At 37.1% G+C, this 21,932-nt stretch overlaps 1 protein-coding gene across 1 annotated transcript; it reads left to right on the forward strand.

Moving 5' to 3' along the window:
- Nucleotides 1-3,024: 3,024 nt before the first annotated feature.
- On the forward strand, nt 3,025-21,932 carry LOC105181088 (lactase-phlorizin hydrolase). The gene is made up of 6 exons (XM_011137614.2): nt 3,025-3,090; nt 5,025-5,282; nt 12,203-12,383; nt 13,174-13,553; nt 21,471-21,703; nt 21,792-21,932. Exons 1-6 carry the CDS (start codon nt 3,025-3,027, stop codon nt 21,901-21,903), a joined length of 1,230 nt encoding a protein of 409 aa, XP_011135916.1. The 3' UTR covers nt 21,904-21,932.

Genomic DNA, 21,932 nt, shown 5'->3' on the forward strand with positions numbered 1-21,932 from the left:
AGCCACTTGTTGGCCTCTGTTGACAGGATGACTGCGTAGTTATTTAACTTATTGCAATCTATGATATGATTCTCTAGTTTCTCGTTGGAATGAAAATAATGCAAGCATCTGAAACGAAAAAGAAATGGATATTACGAGTTTTTCTTTTATATTATATTTGTTATATTGTATTTATGGTGAATATCTTCTTACCGATCGTATATATATTTCTTGCATTTTTTCTTACTTAGTTGCATGTCCACAAGACGTGACAAATTCTTAATCCACACGAAATGTCCCATCTTGTACTCTCGTGGATCTTGCACATATAACAAATTTACATGCTTTACCTTCTTACTGGCGAGACGTATTGGAACGATCGTACATACTTCTTCCTGCTTCTTTTTATCTTGAATGGTATATACGTTAATGGATATGTTGTTTAACTGTTCAAACTTGGTAATTTGTTTAATCGTCATTGGAAATTCAATATCCTGAAGATTGAATATTTTGGTGTAATGTGGGTACGAAGATTTCCGGTCTCCATGTCTTTCAGCTGGATATACTAGGTCTGTAAATATGAAACCGAAATTTGCCTATAGATCGCCCTAGCTGTTAATGTAGTTACCGTCAAACCACGTCATTGGCGCCATTTCCATTTGTTGACATCTGACAAAGATTTTCAACTCACAACAATACTTGTTTCATACAACAACGTAGTTTGTAATAGCGTTGAACATGTCGAATTTTGTGCCTGGAAACTACGATTTGCGGACAGCATTGATTTTCTGTTACCATTTGGAGAAAACTGCTGCAGAATCACATCGAATGCTTGTCGAAGCTCACGGTGAGCATGCTCTTGGTAAATCACAGTGCTTTGAGTGGTTTAAAAAATTCAAACGTGGCCATTTTTACGTGAGAAACGAAGAACGTGAAAGACCACCAAAAAAGTTTGAAGACAGCGAATTGCAAGCATTGTTGGATGAGGATGACGCTCAAACGCAACAACAACTCGCGGATCAATTAAATGTGACACGAGAAGCCGTCTCCATGCGTTTGAAAGCCATGGGAAAGATCCAGAAGATGGGAAAATGGGTTCCACATGAACTGAATGAAAGACAGCAGGAAAACCGAAAAACCACTTGTGAAATGCTGCTCGCCAAGTACAAAAGAAAGTCATTTCTCCATCGAATTGTGACTGGGGATGAAAAGTTGATATATTTTGAGAATCCTAAGCGTAAAAGATCATGAGTAACTCCAGGCGAACCATCGACATCGACTGCAAGGCCAAATCGCTATGGACGGAAGACAATGCTCTGTGTTTGGTGGGATCAGAAGGGTGTGATCTATTATGAGCTGCTAAAACCTGGTGAAACCGTTCATACTGAACGCTACCGACAACAAATGATCGGTTTGAATCAAGCTTTGCGTGAACAACGACCAGAATATCAAAAAAGGCAACACAAAATGATTTTACTTCATGATAATGCACCATCATACACAGCAAAACTGGTCAAGGAAACGATTGAGGCGTTTAGTTGGAAAATACTTTCGCATGTAGCTTACTCACCAGACTTGGCTCCGTCCGATAACTACTTATTTGCACCGATGGGACACGCACTTGCTGAGCAGCGCTTCACTTCTTACGAAAATGTACAAAAATCGCTCGATGACTGGTTTGCCTTAAAAGAGCAATAGCTATTTTTGACGTGGCATCCACAAATTGTCAGACAGGTGGGAAAAATGTATAGCTAACGATGGGCAATACTTCGAATAAAATATTTTTTATCATTTTCATACAATAAACGTGTATTTTCTATACAAAAATTCCGGTTATATATTTATATACCTGGTAATGCCGCAACTACAGACCATGCAAAACATGCGTTGTCTTTAGTTCGTACGTTTATCACTGTTTTCTTTAATTTTATTTCGCGCGGCAACTCAATGTTGCACCCTGCATGCAGTGGACTATATTTGTTTACATTGACTGTGAGATCAAGTATGCGCAGCATTGCCCACCCAGCATCACGTTCTTGAAATATCGATAGACGTTCGATAGACGTCCGATAGGCATTCGAGAGACGTTCGAGAGACGTTCAATAATAATCGCGGGACCCAGGTTCGACCTTACCTACATCCCGACACGTTTCTCTCTCTGGACATGTGCATGATGTCATGGTCGCCATCTTACCCTTAAACGTGACGTCTATTAGCAATAGGCGACGGTGGTCTAGGAGTTTGGGGCGTTCGATAGTAGCCGCAGGACCCAGGTTCGAGTCTAGCAACACCCGGACTGTTTTTCTCTGGGCGTGACGTTACGGCCGCTCGCCACCTTGCCCATAGAATCAAACAATTCTGGGGAGGAGGGAGGGTATCAATAAAGAGGGGATATCAATAAAGGGGGGTATCAATAAATAGGGGGGAGGTTATTTATAATATTGCATTAAAAAGGTCAGGTTAGAAAATATTTCATTAAAAAGGTCAGGTTCGAAAATATTTCATTAAAGAGGTCAGGTTCAAAAAATTTTCATTAAAAAGGTCATGTTCAAAAATATTTCATTAAAAAGGTCAGGTTCAAAAAGATTTCATTAAAAAGGTCAGATTCAAAAAGATTTCATTAAAAAAGGTCAGATTTTTGAAAATGTTTTGAAAATTCATTTTAAAATGTTGGTTAGAACCAGTCTTGTTTTACTACTTGATTACATCTATTATCCAGCGAAAATCAGGATAAAAATAAATCCTGACGTAAAGAACCTCCGTGCTAGTTAACTCACAGCCAACATACGGAACGGGGAATTCTTTTTGCACGAGATTAGTCATATCTGACAGTCAACGTTTTAACAGACATTTTTGCCGCTTGTCGCGAAATCAATTTTATAATACTTCGCGATCAGAAATGTTGCTCGAGTCACGAATTGTGTGCACAAGTGTGAAGGCTGATTCTTACGCGTATATATATGAAAATAATCCGTAGACAGAGGAGAGTCCTTATGGGATTATATGACTCATGCGAATCCGGGACTAATACAGGACGGGAGTAACATGGACGTAGCGAGTGGTTTTCATGATAAATACAAAGAGGATCTACGTCTGGCAAGAAGCATCGGCGTAAGCATCAAGATCCTCTTTGCATCCGCGCGTTATGAATATCTCTTAATACCTTCCAGCTGCTGTTTGTAAGCGAACGACGGATATCCGGCTCGTATATATGTCGTGAATAAAGAACGGTGCTGACTAAGCGGTACGGGCGATATATATCGATCTTAATCGTCCATTCAACGAAATGCGCTACAAGAGACAGTTATAATCCCGTGATAATCCATCGCGAGGCTGGAAAGTGTTAATTGTTAACAATTAATCTATCTATCGACACATTCGCTATCACCGTTTACTCAGGAAATTGTCCATCCAGACACCATCCTTTCCTTTTTTGTGTAACAGTGTGAAATAGACTCTTGAAAGAAAGAGACTTGAATTATTTAATTTTAATTCAATTTTAGACAGGCTTGTTTTTATTCGTTGAATCTAAATTTGGTTCTTTTATGTAATAACGTTTTATAATGTTTTTATAATGTTTTTATTTTATTTTATTTTATTTTAACCGTTGAATTTAGACTTGATTTGTTTATGTGAATATATTAGGAGGTTGAATTAATTCTGGTATTATTTTGTTAATTCTTTTATCTTTGTTTTATAGAAATGATAAAGAAATTTACATCAATTAATATATTTTCCGTTGTTAGCTGTGACTTTTCTCCATCTTTCTGGCAACATAGTGATTCCACGACGATAGAACGATCTGTCTTTCAAAACAATCCACTCAGACACCCATTTTTGCACATCTTCGTAATTATTGAACTTCGTATGCCAAAGCGTGTTGCATCGATCAAAATAGTAAGATCAGTACTAGGTCTAGAGAATACGCTAGATGTGGAAGGATTTCCCATTCGAGCTCTAACAATGTCTGTTTAACGATTGAAGCAATATGTGGACGAGCATTATCATGCAAAAGAATTACATTGCGTCTATTACTGGCTATCGCTGGCCTTCTTTTGCATCAATTCATCGTTCAATTTGTTCAATTGTTGCTACGTAGTATCACTTCCCCGTAACTGTCTTATTTAGTTTTAGAATTTCATAGTACACCACACCTTCCATATCCCATCAAATATAAAACATTGCTTTGTGACCGTGAATGTTCTGTTTTGGTGTAGATGTTGATGGTTGTTTTGGATTAAACTACGATTTTTTTCGCTTTGGATTATCGAAATAAATCCACATCTCATTTCCAGTTATAATACGCCACAAAAGCTCTTTTTTTTATCTGGCAAGCAAAGACATGGCGATATTCAAATGATTTGCAATGGCACTTTCACTCAATTCATTTGGAATCTATTTACTTTCTTTTTGAATTTTTCCCATGGCGTGTAGGCGTTTAGAAATTGTTGATTTGTCAACGTTGAGTTATTCAGCCAATTGTTTTTCCGTTTGAACGGTGTTTTCATTCAAGAATGTTTGTGATTCAGAATTTTCGAATTTTTTTGGTTGACCAGTACTTTTGAATCGTTGAAACTAAAATTTACAGTTGGAATACGATGGAACTTGACCGCCATAAGTTATAACAAGCATTTCATAAGCTTTAATTGCCGATTTTTTCAAAACAGCAAGAAAAGTAATGAGTGTCGAAAATGCAATTGTATATGATACATTTTAGACGTATATAAGCAATGAAACTATTAGTAACAATAGCGCGCAAACTGTCATATATCATAAAGAAATGTCAAATCTTTCAGTGTTGCCAGCTTTCAACATTAGTATTAACCATTAACTTATTACTAAAGCCTTTTATTGCTAGGGACTAGAACTAATTCTACTTCCTAATATAGTGAAAAAATATCGAGATCGCAAGTATGCGACATCAGCTTTTCATGAGAGATCGTTATATTACACATATGTGACGTTGGTGGCGAATGTATATTAAAGATTTTAACAAATCGTATTAATCGTCCAATCCGATTTTCATAACGGTTTCTGTTCTGCAGACTCAAATGTTCAAACTCTCCTTTTCGTGGTCGAGAATTTTACCAAATGGTTTTACGAATCACGTCAGCAAAGACGGTATACAATTTTATAAAATTGTGCTCGACGAGATAGCAGCTAATGAAATGATTCCCATGGTTACGTTGCTTCATATGGACCTGCCTAATGATTTGCAAAAAATGGGTGGTTTAACTAATCCATTGTTTGCTGATTGGTTCGAGCAGTATGCTCGATTCGTTTTTGCTACTTTCGGCGACAAAGTATGTATACGTATTTGGTAAATATTCACGGAATTTGTTATTATACACGGAGAATATTATATAGTTTCCTTCCATTCTAAATTTTTTTCAATCTTATTATGTTTTCTAATAGTGAAAAAGCTTAGAAATATTATCTTGATAAAAAAATATAATAAATTTAGAAAAACAGTAAATAATAAAAATAATAAATTTAGAAATAAGTTTAGAAAAACAGTAAATATTAGGTTGTTGCAGATGAAATGGCCATTTTTTAATTTTTAATTTAAATTTTTATTCGACACACATTTATATACATCTCGTCAATCGAAATAGTCTCCCTCCACCTCAATACACTTCCCCAACGTGATACAAGCGCATCAATGCCTTTCACGTAGAAATTAGAAGAACGAGATGCAAGAAATTCGTTGAACGCATTTTTCACCTCGCTTTCTGTTTGGAATACCTTTTCACTTAAAAAGTTATCCAGATGCTTAAACAAATGGTAATCAGTTGGAGAAAGGTCAGGAGAATAAGGAGGGTGAGGGAGAACTTCGCATTTGTATTCTGTCAATGTTTTTACAGTTTTTTTTGCAATATGTGGTCTAGCATCATCATGGAGCAATAACATACCGCTTCTATTTAATAACGCCGGCTGTTCAATACGCAGTTTTTTCATCACAATGTCAATTTCTTGGCAATATACAGGGTGCACGATTTATCTGGACATTGAAATATCTCGAGAACTATGCATTGGATAAAAAAAAGTGGTTAATGAAAGTTGTTAGTCTCGAAGGGGGACATCCAATGATACCAAACTCGACCTCCTACCCCACCCCCTGGGGGTGGGGGTTGGGGGCAACGTTGAAATCTTAAATAGAAATCCCCATTTTTTATTGCAGATGCGGATTCTACGCCACAAAATGCGTAAATTTTGTCCGAAACTTTTTTTTTGATTCGTGATAGATGGCGCTGTAATTGCAAAAAATTATATTTTCCCCAATTCTCCAGAAATGATCATTGGATTGAGAAATAAAAAATACCTATTCAATATTTTTAAAAAACATAATAAAAGTTATTCCCCCCATCTTCTCGGGGTAAGGTGGGTGGTAATGTTCAAATCTCAAATGGGAACCCGAATCGAAGAGGGAACTGCTCGACGCACCACTGTGGGTGTATGGCGAACTACGGCTTATTATAAAAGGCAGTGCAAGGCGGTCAGAGGTCTCTTTTCTTTCAGAATTAGAACTGAATGCATCTCTAACAATTTCATTTTACTTGACTACTTTTTATTACCTGCATATCTACCCTTCATTCTTTGAACAAAATTGCAAGTGGAAAATGAATTCTGCAACCGTAGAAGCAAAAATTGAAATGATTTATGGTGAATGTAGGAGGAATGTTGGCGATGCTGTTGCCTTGTATGCTGAGCGTTTTCCAGACAATGTTCGCTCACGTTCTTTTTTTTACAAAGTTGTGACTGCCTTTATCTCGGATGGCAGCGTACAAACTAAAAAAAGAAAACGAAGAACAACTGTTACAGGAGAAATTAATGAATAGCTGTGTAAATAGCTGTGCTAGCAGCTGTTCACCACAACCCACAGGTAAGCACTTGGCAATTACATCGCGATTTCGGAATTTCCGGAGATAGTATTCGCAGAATATTGCATCGTCATAAGTATCACCCATATCACATTTCACTGCATCAAGAACTTCATGGCGATGATTTTCATAATCGAGTGGTGTTTTGTGAATGGGCACTTCAACAAATGCAAACGAACCCCAATTTCATTGCTAATGTACTATTTACAGATGAGTCTACATTCACAAATCATGGTGTTAATCGACATAACATGCATTACTGGAGTGTAGAAAATCCCCACTTACGACAAGTTGAACATCATCGTCCTTCGTCGGTTAACGTTTGGTGTGGAATCATAGGGAACAGACTCATTGGTCCTTATTTTATTGAAGATAATTTGAATGGAATCAAATATCGAAATTTCCTGGAACAGGAACTACCACCACTACTTGATGATGTTGCCTTGGACGTTCGACAAAGTATGTGGTTTCAGCATGACGGTTGCCCAGCGCATAACTCAATAGCAGCACAGGAAGTATTAGACCGTGATTACAATGGTCGGTGGATTGGCAGAGGTGGCCCGATTAATTGGCATGCTAGGTCGCCTGATTTGACATCGCCGGATTTATTTCTGTGGGGTTACCTAGAAGATAAGGTTTATCAACAAGTGCCAACAATTCGTGAAAACATGATAGAATGCATAAGAAACGCTTGCGCTGAAACTCCCGCAGATATGCTTCTATCCTGTGTACAGTCATTTGAAAAAAGGATCAATAAGTGTATTGAAGTTGAAGGTAAAAATTTCGAACATTTACTCTAATTAATTGAACAGTGAAAGGCAAGGGGACTCACATTAAAAAAGCACCCCAATCTGTGAGAGGCAAGGGGACTCACATTAAAAAAGCACCCGAAGGGAATATAAAACTACTACGTCCTCGTCGTTGTTCCTGTGTAACGCTAAAAGTAGTTTCTCGGAAAAATTCAACGCTATCTATCACGAATGAAAAAAAATTGTTTCAATAAAAATTTCACGTACAATCTAATTCTGCAATGAAAAATGTGGGTCCCCATTTGAGATTTGAACGTTATCACCCACCCTACCCCGAGAGTATGGGGGGGAATAACTTTTATTATGTTCTTTAAAAATATTGAACAGGTATTTTTTATTTCTCAATCCAATGATCATTTCTGGAGAATTGCGGAAAATGTAATTTTTTGCGATTACAGCGCCATCTATCACGAATCAAAAAAGAAGTTTCGAACAAAATTTACGTATTTTGTGGCGTAGAATCCGTATCTGCAATAAAAAATGGAGGTTTCCATTTAAGATTTCAAAGTTGCCCCCAACCCCCACCCCCAGGGGGTGGGGTAGGAAGTCGAGTTTGCTATCGTTGGATGTCCCCCTTCGAGACTAACAACTTTCATTAACCACTTTTTTTTATCCAATGCATAGTTCTCGAGATATTTCAATGTCTTCAGATAAATCGTGCACCCTGTATGTCAGCATTTATAGTTTCACCCTTTTTCAAAAACGAAAAATGCACAATATCCTTGGCAGACCATACAGATACCATAACTTTACGTGGATGAAGGCTCGGTTTCGGCATGTGTTTCAGAGTTTGATCAACATCTGCCCACCACTGGGCAGAACGTCGACGATTGTCATAAAGAACCCACTTTTCATCACACGTTACTATTCGATTCAATATTCCTTCATTATTGTGTCGGGAAAGCAAAGATGAGCTGATTTCCATACGGCGAAGCTTGTCTCTCTCAGTCAGTTCATGTGGTACCCATTTGTCAAGCTTTTTCACTTTCCCCATGGCCTTTAGGTGTCGGGAAACAGTGGAATAGTGAACGTTGATGCTGTGTGCAATATCTCGAACTGATAAACGCGAGTCTGCTTCAACTATGTCTTTCAAAACATTATCATCAATCACTGATGGTGCATGGCCGCGAGGCAAATTGTCGAGATTTGTATCACCAGACCGAAACTTTTCAAACCAACGTCTAATGGTTCGATCACTTACAGAACCTTCCCCAAAAGTAGTGTTTATGTTTCGCGTTGCCTCGGCTGCACTATGACCAAGTTTATATTCGTACAAGAATATTATCCGCATTTCCTTACTTTCCATATCGAAGAGACAACGATTTTCAACGATATAAACAATGTGATAAAAGTAAGGTTATGCGTACGAATTTACGTATGGGGCATATACTTTTCAAATATCACGCATGCAACGACAGCTGCATGAAAAGAGCTGAACTACTCGGCCGGGAAATTTGAATTTTGAAAAACGGCCATTTCATCTGCAACAACCTAATAGTAAAAATAATAAATAGTAAAACTTTTAATAGCAAACTTTGGTTCTTAAAATATAAAATATGCGGTGTCCCGGGAGGAAAGGTCAATATTTTGTGGGGGTATAGAATGAAGTAATACAAGGCAAAAATGTTATAAAGGGTGTCCCAAAATTCACGCAAGATTTGAATTTTGCGCTATTTGTGCGGTAAAGTGTTGCCAACGAAAAAAAAAAGACAGCGTAACAGCTGACAGTTCAGGGTTTTTAAAATGGAGTGCTACACAAAAGAACAACGCGTTTTCATTGTTGAGCAATATTTTAAAATGGATGCTGATTTTTCGAACAAAATCATCTTCAGCGATGATGCTCATTTTCATCTTGATGGCTTGGTTAATCGACAAAATTGTCGCATTTGGGATTCAGAAAATCCACGAGTGACTGTTGAGAAACAAATGCATCCACAACGTGTCACTGTTTGGTGTGGATTTTAGGCTGGAGGCATCATCGGACCATTCTTCTTCGAAAATGCGGTTGGTCAGGCAATAACTATTTAATGGTGCTCGCTATCGCGACATGATAATCCAATTTCTTGTGCTTAAATTGCAATATATGGATGTGGACGACATGTGGTTTCAACCAGACGGTGCCACATGCCATACAGCCCGCGAAACAATTCAATTAGTGCATGAGTCATTTCCTGATCGTGTAATTTCGCGTTTTGGTGATCAGCCGCCCAGATTTGAAGTCTAAGGTTTATGTCAACAAGCTCACGACCACACCTTGAAGGAGGAAATTGAGCGCTGTATCAACGAAATTCAGCCACATTTATGCAAAACGGTCATGGAAAATTTCAATAAAAGAGTACATATGTGCCAGCAAAGTCGTGGAGGCCATTTACCCGATATGCTATTCCATACATAACCCTATACTGTATACTTTATGAACCAATAAAAAATTTGCAATTTTTAATTATAAACCTATGTTTTCTATCAAAATTACATCTTGCATGAATTTTGGGACACCCTTTATAAACATGGTGTCGTTTATTACTGAGATACAGCTATGTTAAATAATATAATTAAATAATAAAAATAATAATAATAATAATAATAATAAATAATTAAATAATCTAATTAAATAATCTATTATGTTAAATAATCTAATTAATCTATGGGCAAATTCCGGTTTCATATTTACAGACCTGGTAATTACCGGATACTCTGTATATACAACTATACTGTTTTGTTTACAAATGGTAACTTTCGAGATATTCACTGATCATTATTTTTGTTAAACAGAAACCCCAATTTTTTATTACACTGTTTTTTTCTACTAATTAATTTAAACAATTTCTGTCTGAAACATTTTTTTATTTGCCTAATATTTTTTAGATATTTAAGCTTTTAGATATTAAAACTATATATATATATTAGGAGGACAAATAAGTTTCTGCCGTTTTCTATCAAAAATTAGGAATTTATTGTGAAAGAACGGTATATTACGTTTTATTCAAAGTATTGTCCATCACTAGCCATTACCTTTTCCCATCTTTCTGGCAGCATTCCAATACCACGTCGGAAGAACTCTTCATCTTTTGAGGCTGTCCACGAATCGACCCAATTTTTAGTATCTTCATATGATGTAAAGCGCTGCTTAGACAGGCCATGTGCCATCGACCGGAACAAGTGATAATCGAAAGGGGCAATGTCTGGTGAATACGGCGGTATTCATGGTGGCGGTATTCATGGCGGTGAATATGGAGTAGGACTTCCCAATTAAGTATTTCCAAATAGGTTTTGACCGGTTTTGCAACATGTGGCCGAGCGTTGTCATGTAGGAGAATAATTTTGTCGTGTCTGGAGTAATAATGGGCGCGTTTTTCCTTGAGTGCTCGGCTCAATCTCATTAATTGTGTTCGGTAGAGAGCTCCAGTAATGGTTTCGCTCGGTTTGAGCAACTCATAATACACGACACCAAGCTGATCCCATCAAATACACAGCATGAGTTTTTTTCCATGAATATTCGGTTTGGCTGTCGATGTTGAAGCATGGCCAGGTGATCCCCATGATTTTCTCTTCTTTGGGTTATCGTAGTGGATCCATTTTTCATCACCAGTAACTATACGATGCAAAAAAACCCTTTCTTTTATGCCTGGCAAGCAGCATTTCACACGTGCAAAATCGGCGTTCAACATCTCTCGGCTTCAGTTCATATGGAACCCAATTTCCTTGTTTTTGGACCCATTTCCAACGATTTTAAACGATGTGAAATTGCTTGTTGAGTTACTTCTAATGTAAGTGCAAGTTCTTCTTGCGTTTGGCACGAATCTTCCTCCAATAATGTTTCCAATTCCGTGTCTTCGTACACTTTCGGCCTTCCACTACGTTCTTTGTCTTCCACGTCAAACTCACCGTTTTTAAACTTTTGAAACGTTTGAAACTCACGACAACTTCTCTCACTTAAAGCAGTCTCACCATATGCTTCTACAAGCAATCGATGTGCCTCAGCTGCAGATTTCTTCAAATTAAAGAAGTAAATCAAAAGTTCCCGCAAATGACGCTTATTCGGCACAAAACTTGACATTTTCGCCCGAAAAAAATTATGTGATGCTGATACGAAGTCACTAATACTTCAAGGTTATGTTGTTATCAGATGTCCAAACTTACGATATTACGTTTTACATCTGACAATTTCAACATAACCTTCTGGTGGGGCCATCTTTTGTCAAACGGCGGAAACTTATTTGTACTCCTAATACATATATATATATATATATATATATATATATATATATATATATATAGCACGTATGAAATGGAAGGATAATAATAAGTTAAGATAGAATATCAATATGTTTCTATATCATAAAATTCTATAGCAATTTTGATTGTAAATTTTTTCCCGTATAACGTAATATGTTTGATTGTAATTCGTATACGTTACGCATGCATAAATTAGTGATAGTTTGTTATTGACATCGTAATGAAAATTATTAAATAAAAATTACTAGAAGATGATTGAATGGACGATGGATATAACGATATACAAATATTACGCAGGTGAAATACTGGGTGACCATTAATGAACTGAATATGTTTTGCTACGGTGGATACGGCAACGAATTTGTACCGCTCTTAAACATGTCAGGATTCGCGGATTACTTGTGCGGGCATCACGCCTTGCTTGCTCACACAAGAGCTTACCGTCTGTATGATCGCGAATTTCGCCCCAGTCAGAATGGTAAGGAGATTGGAAGAAAGTCTGACATGATTATTCATTATCCTGGAGAATACCGAAATTCGAAAATGGAAATATTTTCCCGGATGATCATAATTTTGATATCCGAATACCAAGATAATCTCTTCCGAAATACAATTTCTCCGAAATATTGGAAGCAAATGTTCCATAAATTTACAATAACAAAATTAATAAACAATATAGCAATAGTTAATAAACAAAGAGACAATATAGCAGAAAATTATTATTATTTGTTAAAAATGAAATTGAACCAGTCACAACTGCGCGCAAGAATGTTGGCAACGTATTATTTTTCTTCACGAAAGAATAATAAGGTTATACATGTTTAAAGATTGAGGAAAATCTCAGCGTGGGCAATACATTATTGACATTATTATTTTTTATTTAAAAAAGCTACTTATATCCTTATGTGACCTTTATCAATTTAATTAATTCTTGGAACTTAAATATTTAAAGATCTAATATAAGCTACTTACTAAAATTGTTATTATTATCATTGTTGTTTTATTATGTAGTTTAGAAAAGATATTTTTTCAGTAAATTGTCTTGTAATATTTAAAAAAATTGTGTTTTAAGAGAGATTATCTTGATATTTAGATATCGGGATCAAGACATTTCGGGAAATGAGAAACTTTCTAAATTTCATCATTTCATCGTTCCAGGATAACACATGTTTTTGTTAAAAGAATACATAAAAAATATAAGATATCGAAAAAAAATATATAAAAATAATAATGTGCGTATTTAACTAATTGTTTGCGATCGATTATAGGCAAAGTGGGATACACTATCAATTTCGAGCTGCCTCAACCTGGGGATCCGTCATCACCGGACGACGTGACTGCAGCAGAAAATGATTATCAATGGTTTAACAATTGGCTAGTACACCCAGTCTTCAGTAGTGACGGCGATTACATAACTATGCTAAAGGAACGAATAGCTGACCGCAGTCGCATTCAGGGATTTTCTACATCGCGTCTGCCAAGCTTTACGGAGAAACAGATTCGCGATGTGCGCGGAGCTTCGGATTTCCTCGGGATAAAATATTACACGTATGATACAATAACGTCGATGACTAATGTCGATGTTAATCTTGTGCATTTCGATAACGACAACGGTGCAAACGAGTCGGATAAAGCCATAAATTTCAAGGTACATGAAAAACATTTCTTAGGCAATATACAGGGTGTGGCAAAAGTTTGGAAACACTCAAATATCTCTTAAAAAATGAATTTTAGAAAAAAACGTTTCAGATAAAAGTTGTAAGGTTTAAAAAGACGCATTCAACGATAATATCCGCTTGACATTGGGTGGCGTTGCCAAGGTCAGGTCAAGGTTAATCTGATATTTGTAAATAGAATCCTCCACTTTTTATTACATATTCTTATAGCTTACCTCGAGAGCTTTTCAAAACATTATAACAAAGTTTTTTTTCGTTAAGTACTTTCCGAGTTATGAGGCACAAAGGTTGCAATACCGCCGACATTAGCATTACCCAAGATGTACCGCGTGGAGGTTGCACGGTCGGATTTACATCTCGTGTGTGCGTGTGTGTATGCGTGCGTGTATAAAAAAGTGAATGAGTGAACGATTGAATGAGTATGCGTCTACAAATATAAATGTTTGAATTATTGACCTTCTTCAACTTGACACTGAAGCAGTCGATCATGAAAGCTCCTACTAACATTTTCCAATGTTTCGGAGATAATTAATGCCACACCAGTGGTAATTCGCTGTCGCAAATCATCCAAATTTTAAGGTTTTGTTTTGCAAACGCAATCTTTTAATTACTCCAAAAGAAAAAATCCAAGGGATAATAATTTTATTATTACTCCTTTCGTACAAACTGTCACTCGGCTGTCATTCGCCGCGATGACAACCGTAAACGGCACGAAGCCGACCACAATGCAACGTCGTCGAGACGACCAATCAGCATCGTGGAAAAGAAGCTTCAACATTTCGAAATATTCGAGAGATTTCGACTTTCGATTGACACGCACTTTTTATTAAAGGACTAGAACACTACAAGCGCGCGCCATTTTAGCTTATTCATATTAAAGTTCAGAATAAATATCATAAATCAAAAATAATCCCTGGAGTATAATATAAGTTCGATAATATCCGACCCCAACATACGATGTATTAGGCGCATACAGTTTGAAATTCCATGACACATATTTTCTAGATAGTAACGCGTAACCGTATAACCAATGAAAATTTCAACGTTCACCATTTCTACTCAAGCCCATCTTAAGCTCTATCTCTTCCCCCCTCACTCACTCTCGTTCACTCTCTGTCTTTCTCAGTCTCTCTCCCTCTCTCTCCCTCACTCTCTCTCACTCTCTCTCACTCTCTCTCTCTCTCTCTCTCTCTCTCTCTCTCTCTCTCTCTCTCTCTCTCTCTCTCTCTCTCTCTCTCTCTCTCTCTCTCTCTCTCTCTCTCTCTCTCTCTCTCTCTCTCTCTCTCTCTCAGCCTCTCTCTCACACTCTCTCCCTCACTCTCCCTCTTTCACACACACACACTCTCTCTCTCTCTCTCTCATACTCTCTCTCTCTCTCTCTCTCTCTCTCTCTCTCTCTCTCTCTCTCTCTCTCTCTCTCTCTCTCTCTCTCTCTCTCTCTCTCTCTCTCTCTCTCTCTCTCTCTCTCTCTCTCTCTCTCTCTCTCTCACTCTCACACTCTCCTCTCTCGTACACTTTCTCTCTCTCTCTCTCTCTCTCTCTCTCTCTCTCTCTCTCTCTCTCTCTCTCTCTCTCTCTCTCTCTCATTCTCTCTGACACTTTTTCTCTCTCTCACTCTCTCCCTCACAATCTTCTCTCTCTCACACTCACCCCCCCTTCTCTCTCTCTCTCCCCCTCCCTCCCTCCCCCTCTCTCTCTCTCTCTTTCTCTCTCTCTCTCCCTCTCCCTCTCTCTCTCCTTCACACACTCTCCCTCTCACACTCCCTCTCTAACACACTCCCTCTCTCACATTCTCTCTCTTACACTCTCTCTCACTCTCTCACTCGCTCTCTCCAACTCATTCTCTCTCTCACATTCTCTCCCTCTCACACTCTCTCCAGGTTCTCTCTCTCTCTCCCTCTCTCTTTCTCCCCCTCTCTATCTCTCCCTCTCTCCCCCTCCCCCTCTCTCTCTCCCTCTCTCTCTCTCTTTCACGTTATATTTATTACCATTACCCGATAAAGAAGAAAAAATATATTATAACTTATTATTTTATGTTATAAAATTGTTAACCTGATATAACCCCATTATAACTCCTTTCGTACAAACTTTTATTCAGCTATCATTCGCCGCGATGACAGCTGCGAGCGACACGAATGCAGCCGTGACCGATCGAGACGATCGAAACAGTCGAGACGGCCAATCAACATCGCGGAAAAGAGGCTTCAACGCTTCGATAAGAAATACATTCACGATAACACGCATTTTTTTAGATAGGATTAAAGGACTATATCACGTAGGGGGCATATTCATACTGAAGTATAAATTTGTACAACAAATGTTGTACAACAATATGTACAACAAATATTAGGTAAATCGGAAAGTTCCGTCCATCTAGCGGCAAGTAGCTATAACTAGAACTGTCGTTAACCTCTTATGTCTAAACGAAGCTTAATGGTTTGTTTTGACATCTGTCAATAACATGCAGTACATAAAAGTATACGTTTACATCTATAACACTGTTTTTTATTGCATCGAAAATGTCGAAATTTGAGCCAAATGAGCGCCATTTGCGCGAAATGTTAATCTTTTGCTTTAATTGGAAGAAAACTGCAGCTGAAGCTCATCGAATGCTTGTAGAAGTTTATGGTGATAATGCTCCTTCCGATAGAACATGCAGAGAATAGTTTCGACGCTTTAAAAATGGTGATTTTGATGAAAGGACAAACAGCGTTTTGAACGGCTAAGAATAATCGAAGACGAAATTTGCAGACATTGGTGGACGAAAACCCATGTCAAACACAAAAGCAACTTGCAGAAGCATTAAATTGTGCTCAATCTGTCATTTCCGATCGTTTGAAAGTCTTAGGAAAGGTTTACAAGAAAGGAAAATGGATCCCATATGAACTGAAGCCAAGAGACATTGAAAGGCGAAAAACCACCTGCGAAATTCTGCTTGCTAGGCAACAAAGAAAGGGATTTTTGCATCGTATTATCACTGGGGATGAAAAATGGATTTATTCTGACAACCCCAAACGTCGAAAAATTATTTGCGATCCCAGCCAACCTTCCACATCGACGTCAAAGCGGAATATCCACGGAAAGAAGGCAATGCTCTGTATTTGGTGGGATTAGAAGGGTGTGCTGTACCAGGAGCTGTTGAAAAGTGGTCAAACAGTCACAGGGTATCTCTATAGAGGACAAATGATCCGTTTGAGACGAGCATTGCATGAAAAACGACTAGAATATGAAACGAGACAGCATAAAATGATTTTATTTCATGACACCGTTCAGCTTCACGTCACAAAATCTGTCAAGGAAACGTTAGAAGCACTTCGCTGGGAAGTGTTACCCCATGCGGCTTATTCATCAGACTATGCCCCTTCCGACTACCATTTGTTTCGGTCGATGGCACACGCACTTGCTGACGAATGCTTCAATTCTTATGAAGACGTCGAAAAATGGGTCTCTGACTGGATAGTCTCCAAAGATGAGTCATTCTTTCGCCGCGGAATTCGCTTGCTGGCCGAAAGAGAAAAAGTCATCGCTAACAATGGACAATATTTTGATTGATGTACTTTTTCATTTTGTTTCTTAAATAAAGCCATACGTTTTGCAAAAAAACGGACGGAACTTTCCAATTGACCTAATAATTAATAGTTTGTCCTGGATATATCTTTTTAACTTCACGATATGAAAATTTATAGAGGAGAAAGTAGTATTATGACCCTCCATTTTGCATAATAACTTTGTCAATTATCAATACTTTAAAGTGAGAACTAAATGATTACATTTATCACAGTGTTGTTTAATCGATTATAGACTCAAATTTACATGATGTTTATTACTTAGGATGTTATAAAAATATAACAACACTGTATGGTAACACAGGTAGTGGTGAGAAAATGGGGTAGTATTATTAATATATTAAATTTTATTACTAATATATAGTATGGCCTCCCATTAAAGCTGATACGGAAAATTGATTCTGTTTAAAATAATACAAAGTGTCTAGTTATGAAATTACATATTTATTCAAATTCAGCTCTTAGAAGTGGAGTAATAATAAATATAATTATAAATTTTTAATATGAATATTGACCTACTTATTAGGAAATTTAATTGTCGGAAAAAACAGCAGAATAGTGCAAATATAAGTATAATAGTAAAGTAGACAAATTAGAATCGACTTATCGAATAATTATTTTAGTACAAACACCACGAAAAAGAAACAGTATCAGCACTCTTATAGGACCACATTAGCAAAATGTCATGCCATTTCATTTAACTTTGCATAACTTGAAAGATGTACAGCCCAATAAAATATTATATCAAATAACACACAAAATACTCAATTGTATATAGGGTCATCGAAAAGTATCGGACCCCTCTAATATCTTCAGTTAGAATGCATTTTGGAGAAAATGTCCAATAGCAAAGTTGTATAGTTTCAAGCGGGGAGTAAGATGATGACCTTGACTTTGACCTTAACCATGTCCTTCAAGGTCATTTCAAGGTCAACCTTATTTTTTTAAGTAGAACTCCTAACATTTTATTGCATATTCTTATAGCTTATCTCGAGAGCTTTCCAAAACACTATAATGAAACATTTTTTCATTAAGTGCTTTTTGAGTTATAAAGGTTTGAAGTTAACAATTTTTTGACACAAAATGTAAAATATCTTGTAAAATATTATTTAGTTTTCTATAATCATAACCTTAATACTTTTGTGCGCGAAATAATGAGACCAATTAATTGGTTTAAAGAAAATACATTAATCGAAAAGTATCGGCTCCTCCTAATATTTTCAGTAAGAATGCATTTTGGAAAAATGTCCAATAGCAAAGTTGTACGGCTTCAAACCGTTATGCTAGTAGGCTATGGTAGAAAACTGCCCGAAGGTGATCGCGAGAAGCTGCTCGAATGCGTGATGTCTGAAGGCGTTAGTGGGAATCTCCCCGAAAGCGTTGGCGGGGCCGATCTTTATTGTCTCACTCTCACAGGCACCAGTAGTAATACAAGCTCTTGAGCAAACAATGCGGATCACTGATTTGAATCTTTGATGCAGTGCTGTCTTCTTCTTAGCGAGCAGCAGTCACCTCGTGGACGAAAACGAACAGTCCCAAAAATTGTTTCTGTAACAAAAGAAGCCATTGCGCTTCAATTGATTGTCCCAAACATCTTCATTTTGTTTCCAATAGCCCAGAATTTTTTCGTAAATATTATTAATTGATCTATTAGATTTTCAGTTGCTCAACGAGCTTTTTGCTAGTGCTGGTTGAAATAAACAAATCGATAGTTGGACCAACACTTAATAATTAGTATTTTTCTCTACTTAATTATTTAGATCAATTTCCTATCACTTACCTGATTAATTCTTCTTTGCTCTAATTAAGAATGGCAGAGCTTTCTGAAAGAGATCGAATAACACTGTTAATGATGCGAGGATGAGGAGATCAACAAAGAGGGTATAAAATGGTAACGCGATTATTTAATGAAAATTTTCGGAATGAAAATAATAGGATCTCTAAAAGTACTGTAATCCGTACTATTCAACGTTTCGAGGACATTGCTAGCGTTAAAAGCGTTAAAAGTCTAGTAGACGTAAAACAGCAACAAATAATGATAAGGCATTAGATGTTTTACAGTCTTTTGTTGAAAGTCCCCACATTTCCACCAATCGCGTTGCACAAGAACACGAAATTGGTCATGCATCTGTCAGTAAAATTCTGAAATTGAATAAATGGCATCCATACAAACTCCATTTGGTCCAAGAGTTGTCCGAAGACGATTTTAATAGACGCATCGAATTTTGTGATCTTATGATGGAGATGATTGTCGACGATCCTCTATTACTTAATAATATTGTTTTCTCTGATGAGGCAACATTTGAACTGACTGGAAATGTAAATAGTAGATACTGGAGTGATGTTAATCCTCACTGGAAAAGAGACAATCATACCCAATATCCATAAAAAGTTAACGTATGGGCTGGTATTATTAATGGTAGACCAATTGGCCCTTTCTTCATTGAAGGCAATTTGACAGCACAAGTATACATAGTCATGCTTCGCGAACAAATTGTTCCAACGATTCGAGACGTAGCTGGTGGAAATATGGATGAAATTTATTTCCAACAGGATGGAGCTCCACCTCATTATGGTGTCATTGTCCGTCAATATTTGAATGAGGTCTTTCAGGACAGGTGGATAGGGCGAAGGGATCATATTGAGTGGCCACCTCGGTCTCCGGACTTGACCCCACTTGACTTTTTTTTTGGGGTTATTTGAAAAGTAAAGTTTATGCCACCAAGCCTCAAGATTTAGATGATTTAAGAGGGAGAATAACTCGAGAAGTAGAACTAATACCGCCGGAAACGTACCGGAATGCGGTTTCAGCTGTTTATAACAGATTGGCACATTGCCAGGCTGTTGAAGGGCAACAATTTGAACATTTGTTGTGAATTGTTTGGTACAATTGTATATTTTGCCCAAGCTGACCAATTGGAATGAAATTCGCCTTAACTGGTCGGAATCACACACCACTCTTGCCTTAACTGGCCGGAATCATATACCACTCTTGCCTTAACTCGTCGGAATCACACACCACTCTTGCCTTAACTGGTCGGAATCACACACCACTCTTGCCTTAACTGGTCAGAATCACACACCACTTAACAAATTGTTAACTTCAAATCTTTATAACTCAAAAAGTACTTAATGAAAAAATGTTTTATTATAATTTTTTGGAAATCTCTCGAGATAAGCTATAAGAATGTATAATAAAATGTTGGGGATTCCATTTAAAAAAATAAGGTTGATCTTGAAATGACCTTGAAGGACATGGTCAAGGTCAAAGTCAAGGTCATCATCTTACTTCCCGCTTGAAACCATACAACTTTGCTATTGGACATTTTCTCCACAATGCATTCTAACTGAAGATATTAGGGGGGTCCGATACTTTTCGATGACCCTGTATATATTCGTGTAATGATACGTTCAAGTTTAAAAATAATGAGGAAACATCTAATCAAATGCTAAAATGTACCTTGCAGAACATTTCGAAACGCTTGAAAATAATAACGCTTTAAAGTAAAAATTGTAAAAAGTGCTAATTATTATGTATTGATATATTAACGTCACCACGCTAACGGCGAATTACTAAACAAATGATTCCATAAGTAATAACTGAAGTTCGCTACCTAATAATAATAACGGAGACATTGAGAGTGGCCATAATACTGATATTTTATACACGTGCGGAAAGAGATTTGCAGGACAGTACAACTAGATAGAGAGAGAGAAAGTGTGAAAGTTAAATTAAGAAATTTCCTAAATTTCTTAAATACAGTGTAAACTTCATTCTTCAAAATTTCATACCAACAAGCAAGTGAGTGAGTTCACAATTCCGGTCGTTCCTCTTTTATTTGCAATCCTGATCTACTAGTAATTCGATATTCAGTAAGTTGCGGAGAAATATATTTTCGAGAAAACTATATTTCAAGATATTGTCTTGATATCTAGTTTTATGACTTCTCGAGGAATTGCATTTGTTTCCAAATTTCAAGATTTCGATTCTTTCGGGAAATAATGTGTACGTGCTTCAAGATATCAAAAGACAATTACGATGTGTTAGGTCATATCTAAAGAAACAACGCTATGTCTAAAGAAATATATTATACTCCATAAATCTATCTCTATATAGTCCCTGCAATATTACAATATTATAGACTATTAAAGTCGACAAAATGTTTCTTTATAAGACAATAACTTTGTAAGGCAAATTGGTAGAATGAAGTCGTGCATACTTGACAGCAGCCGTTAAAGTGCTAATTTTCTGATAAGACAAGAGACGCTGCTTCTCACTTTATCAACGCACAACACATGAATAATATAATTTTGCATATTTAGGACATACCGTCGGTGTTTGGTCAACTAATACAGCGTCTACACAAAGAATATCATCCTACGATTTACATCACCGAGAATGGTTTTCCCGAAGCCGCTTTGGAGGACAAAACTAAAGTGGAGTTTTTACAAAGGCATCTCGCAGAGGTGCTAAAAGCCATATATAATGGGGTCGACATTCAAGCTTATCTGTTGTGGTCGCTAACAGATACCTTCGAGATGCAACTTGGTTTTCAGTAAGATCATTGGCTCGTACAAGTTTAATCTTCATCCGAATATCTAGAATTCGTAATAATAAACAAGGTAATGTTGGTATTCTTCCAGACCAAAGTACGGCCTTTTCCATGTTGATTTCAACGATTTGAATCTCACCAGGACTCCGAGACTGTCATCCAAATTTATAGCTCGCGTCTACCAAACGCGACGTCTGGAATAAACAGCCTGATATTATTATATTCGCAATGC

This window comes from Harpegnathos saltator, unplaced genomic scaffold, assembly GCF_003227715.2.
Source record: "Harpegnathos saltator strain DR-91 unplaced genomic scaffold, Hsal_v8.6 scaffold47, whole genome shotgun sequence".
Lineage (NCBI taxonomy): Eukaryota > Metazoa > Arthropoda > Insecta > Hymenoptera > Formicidae > Harpegnathos > Harpegnathos saltator.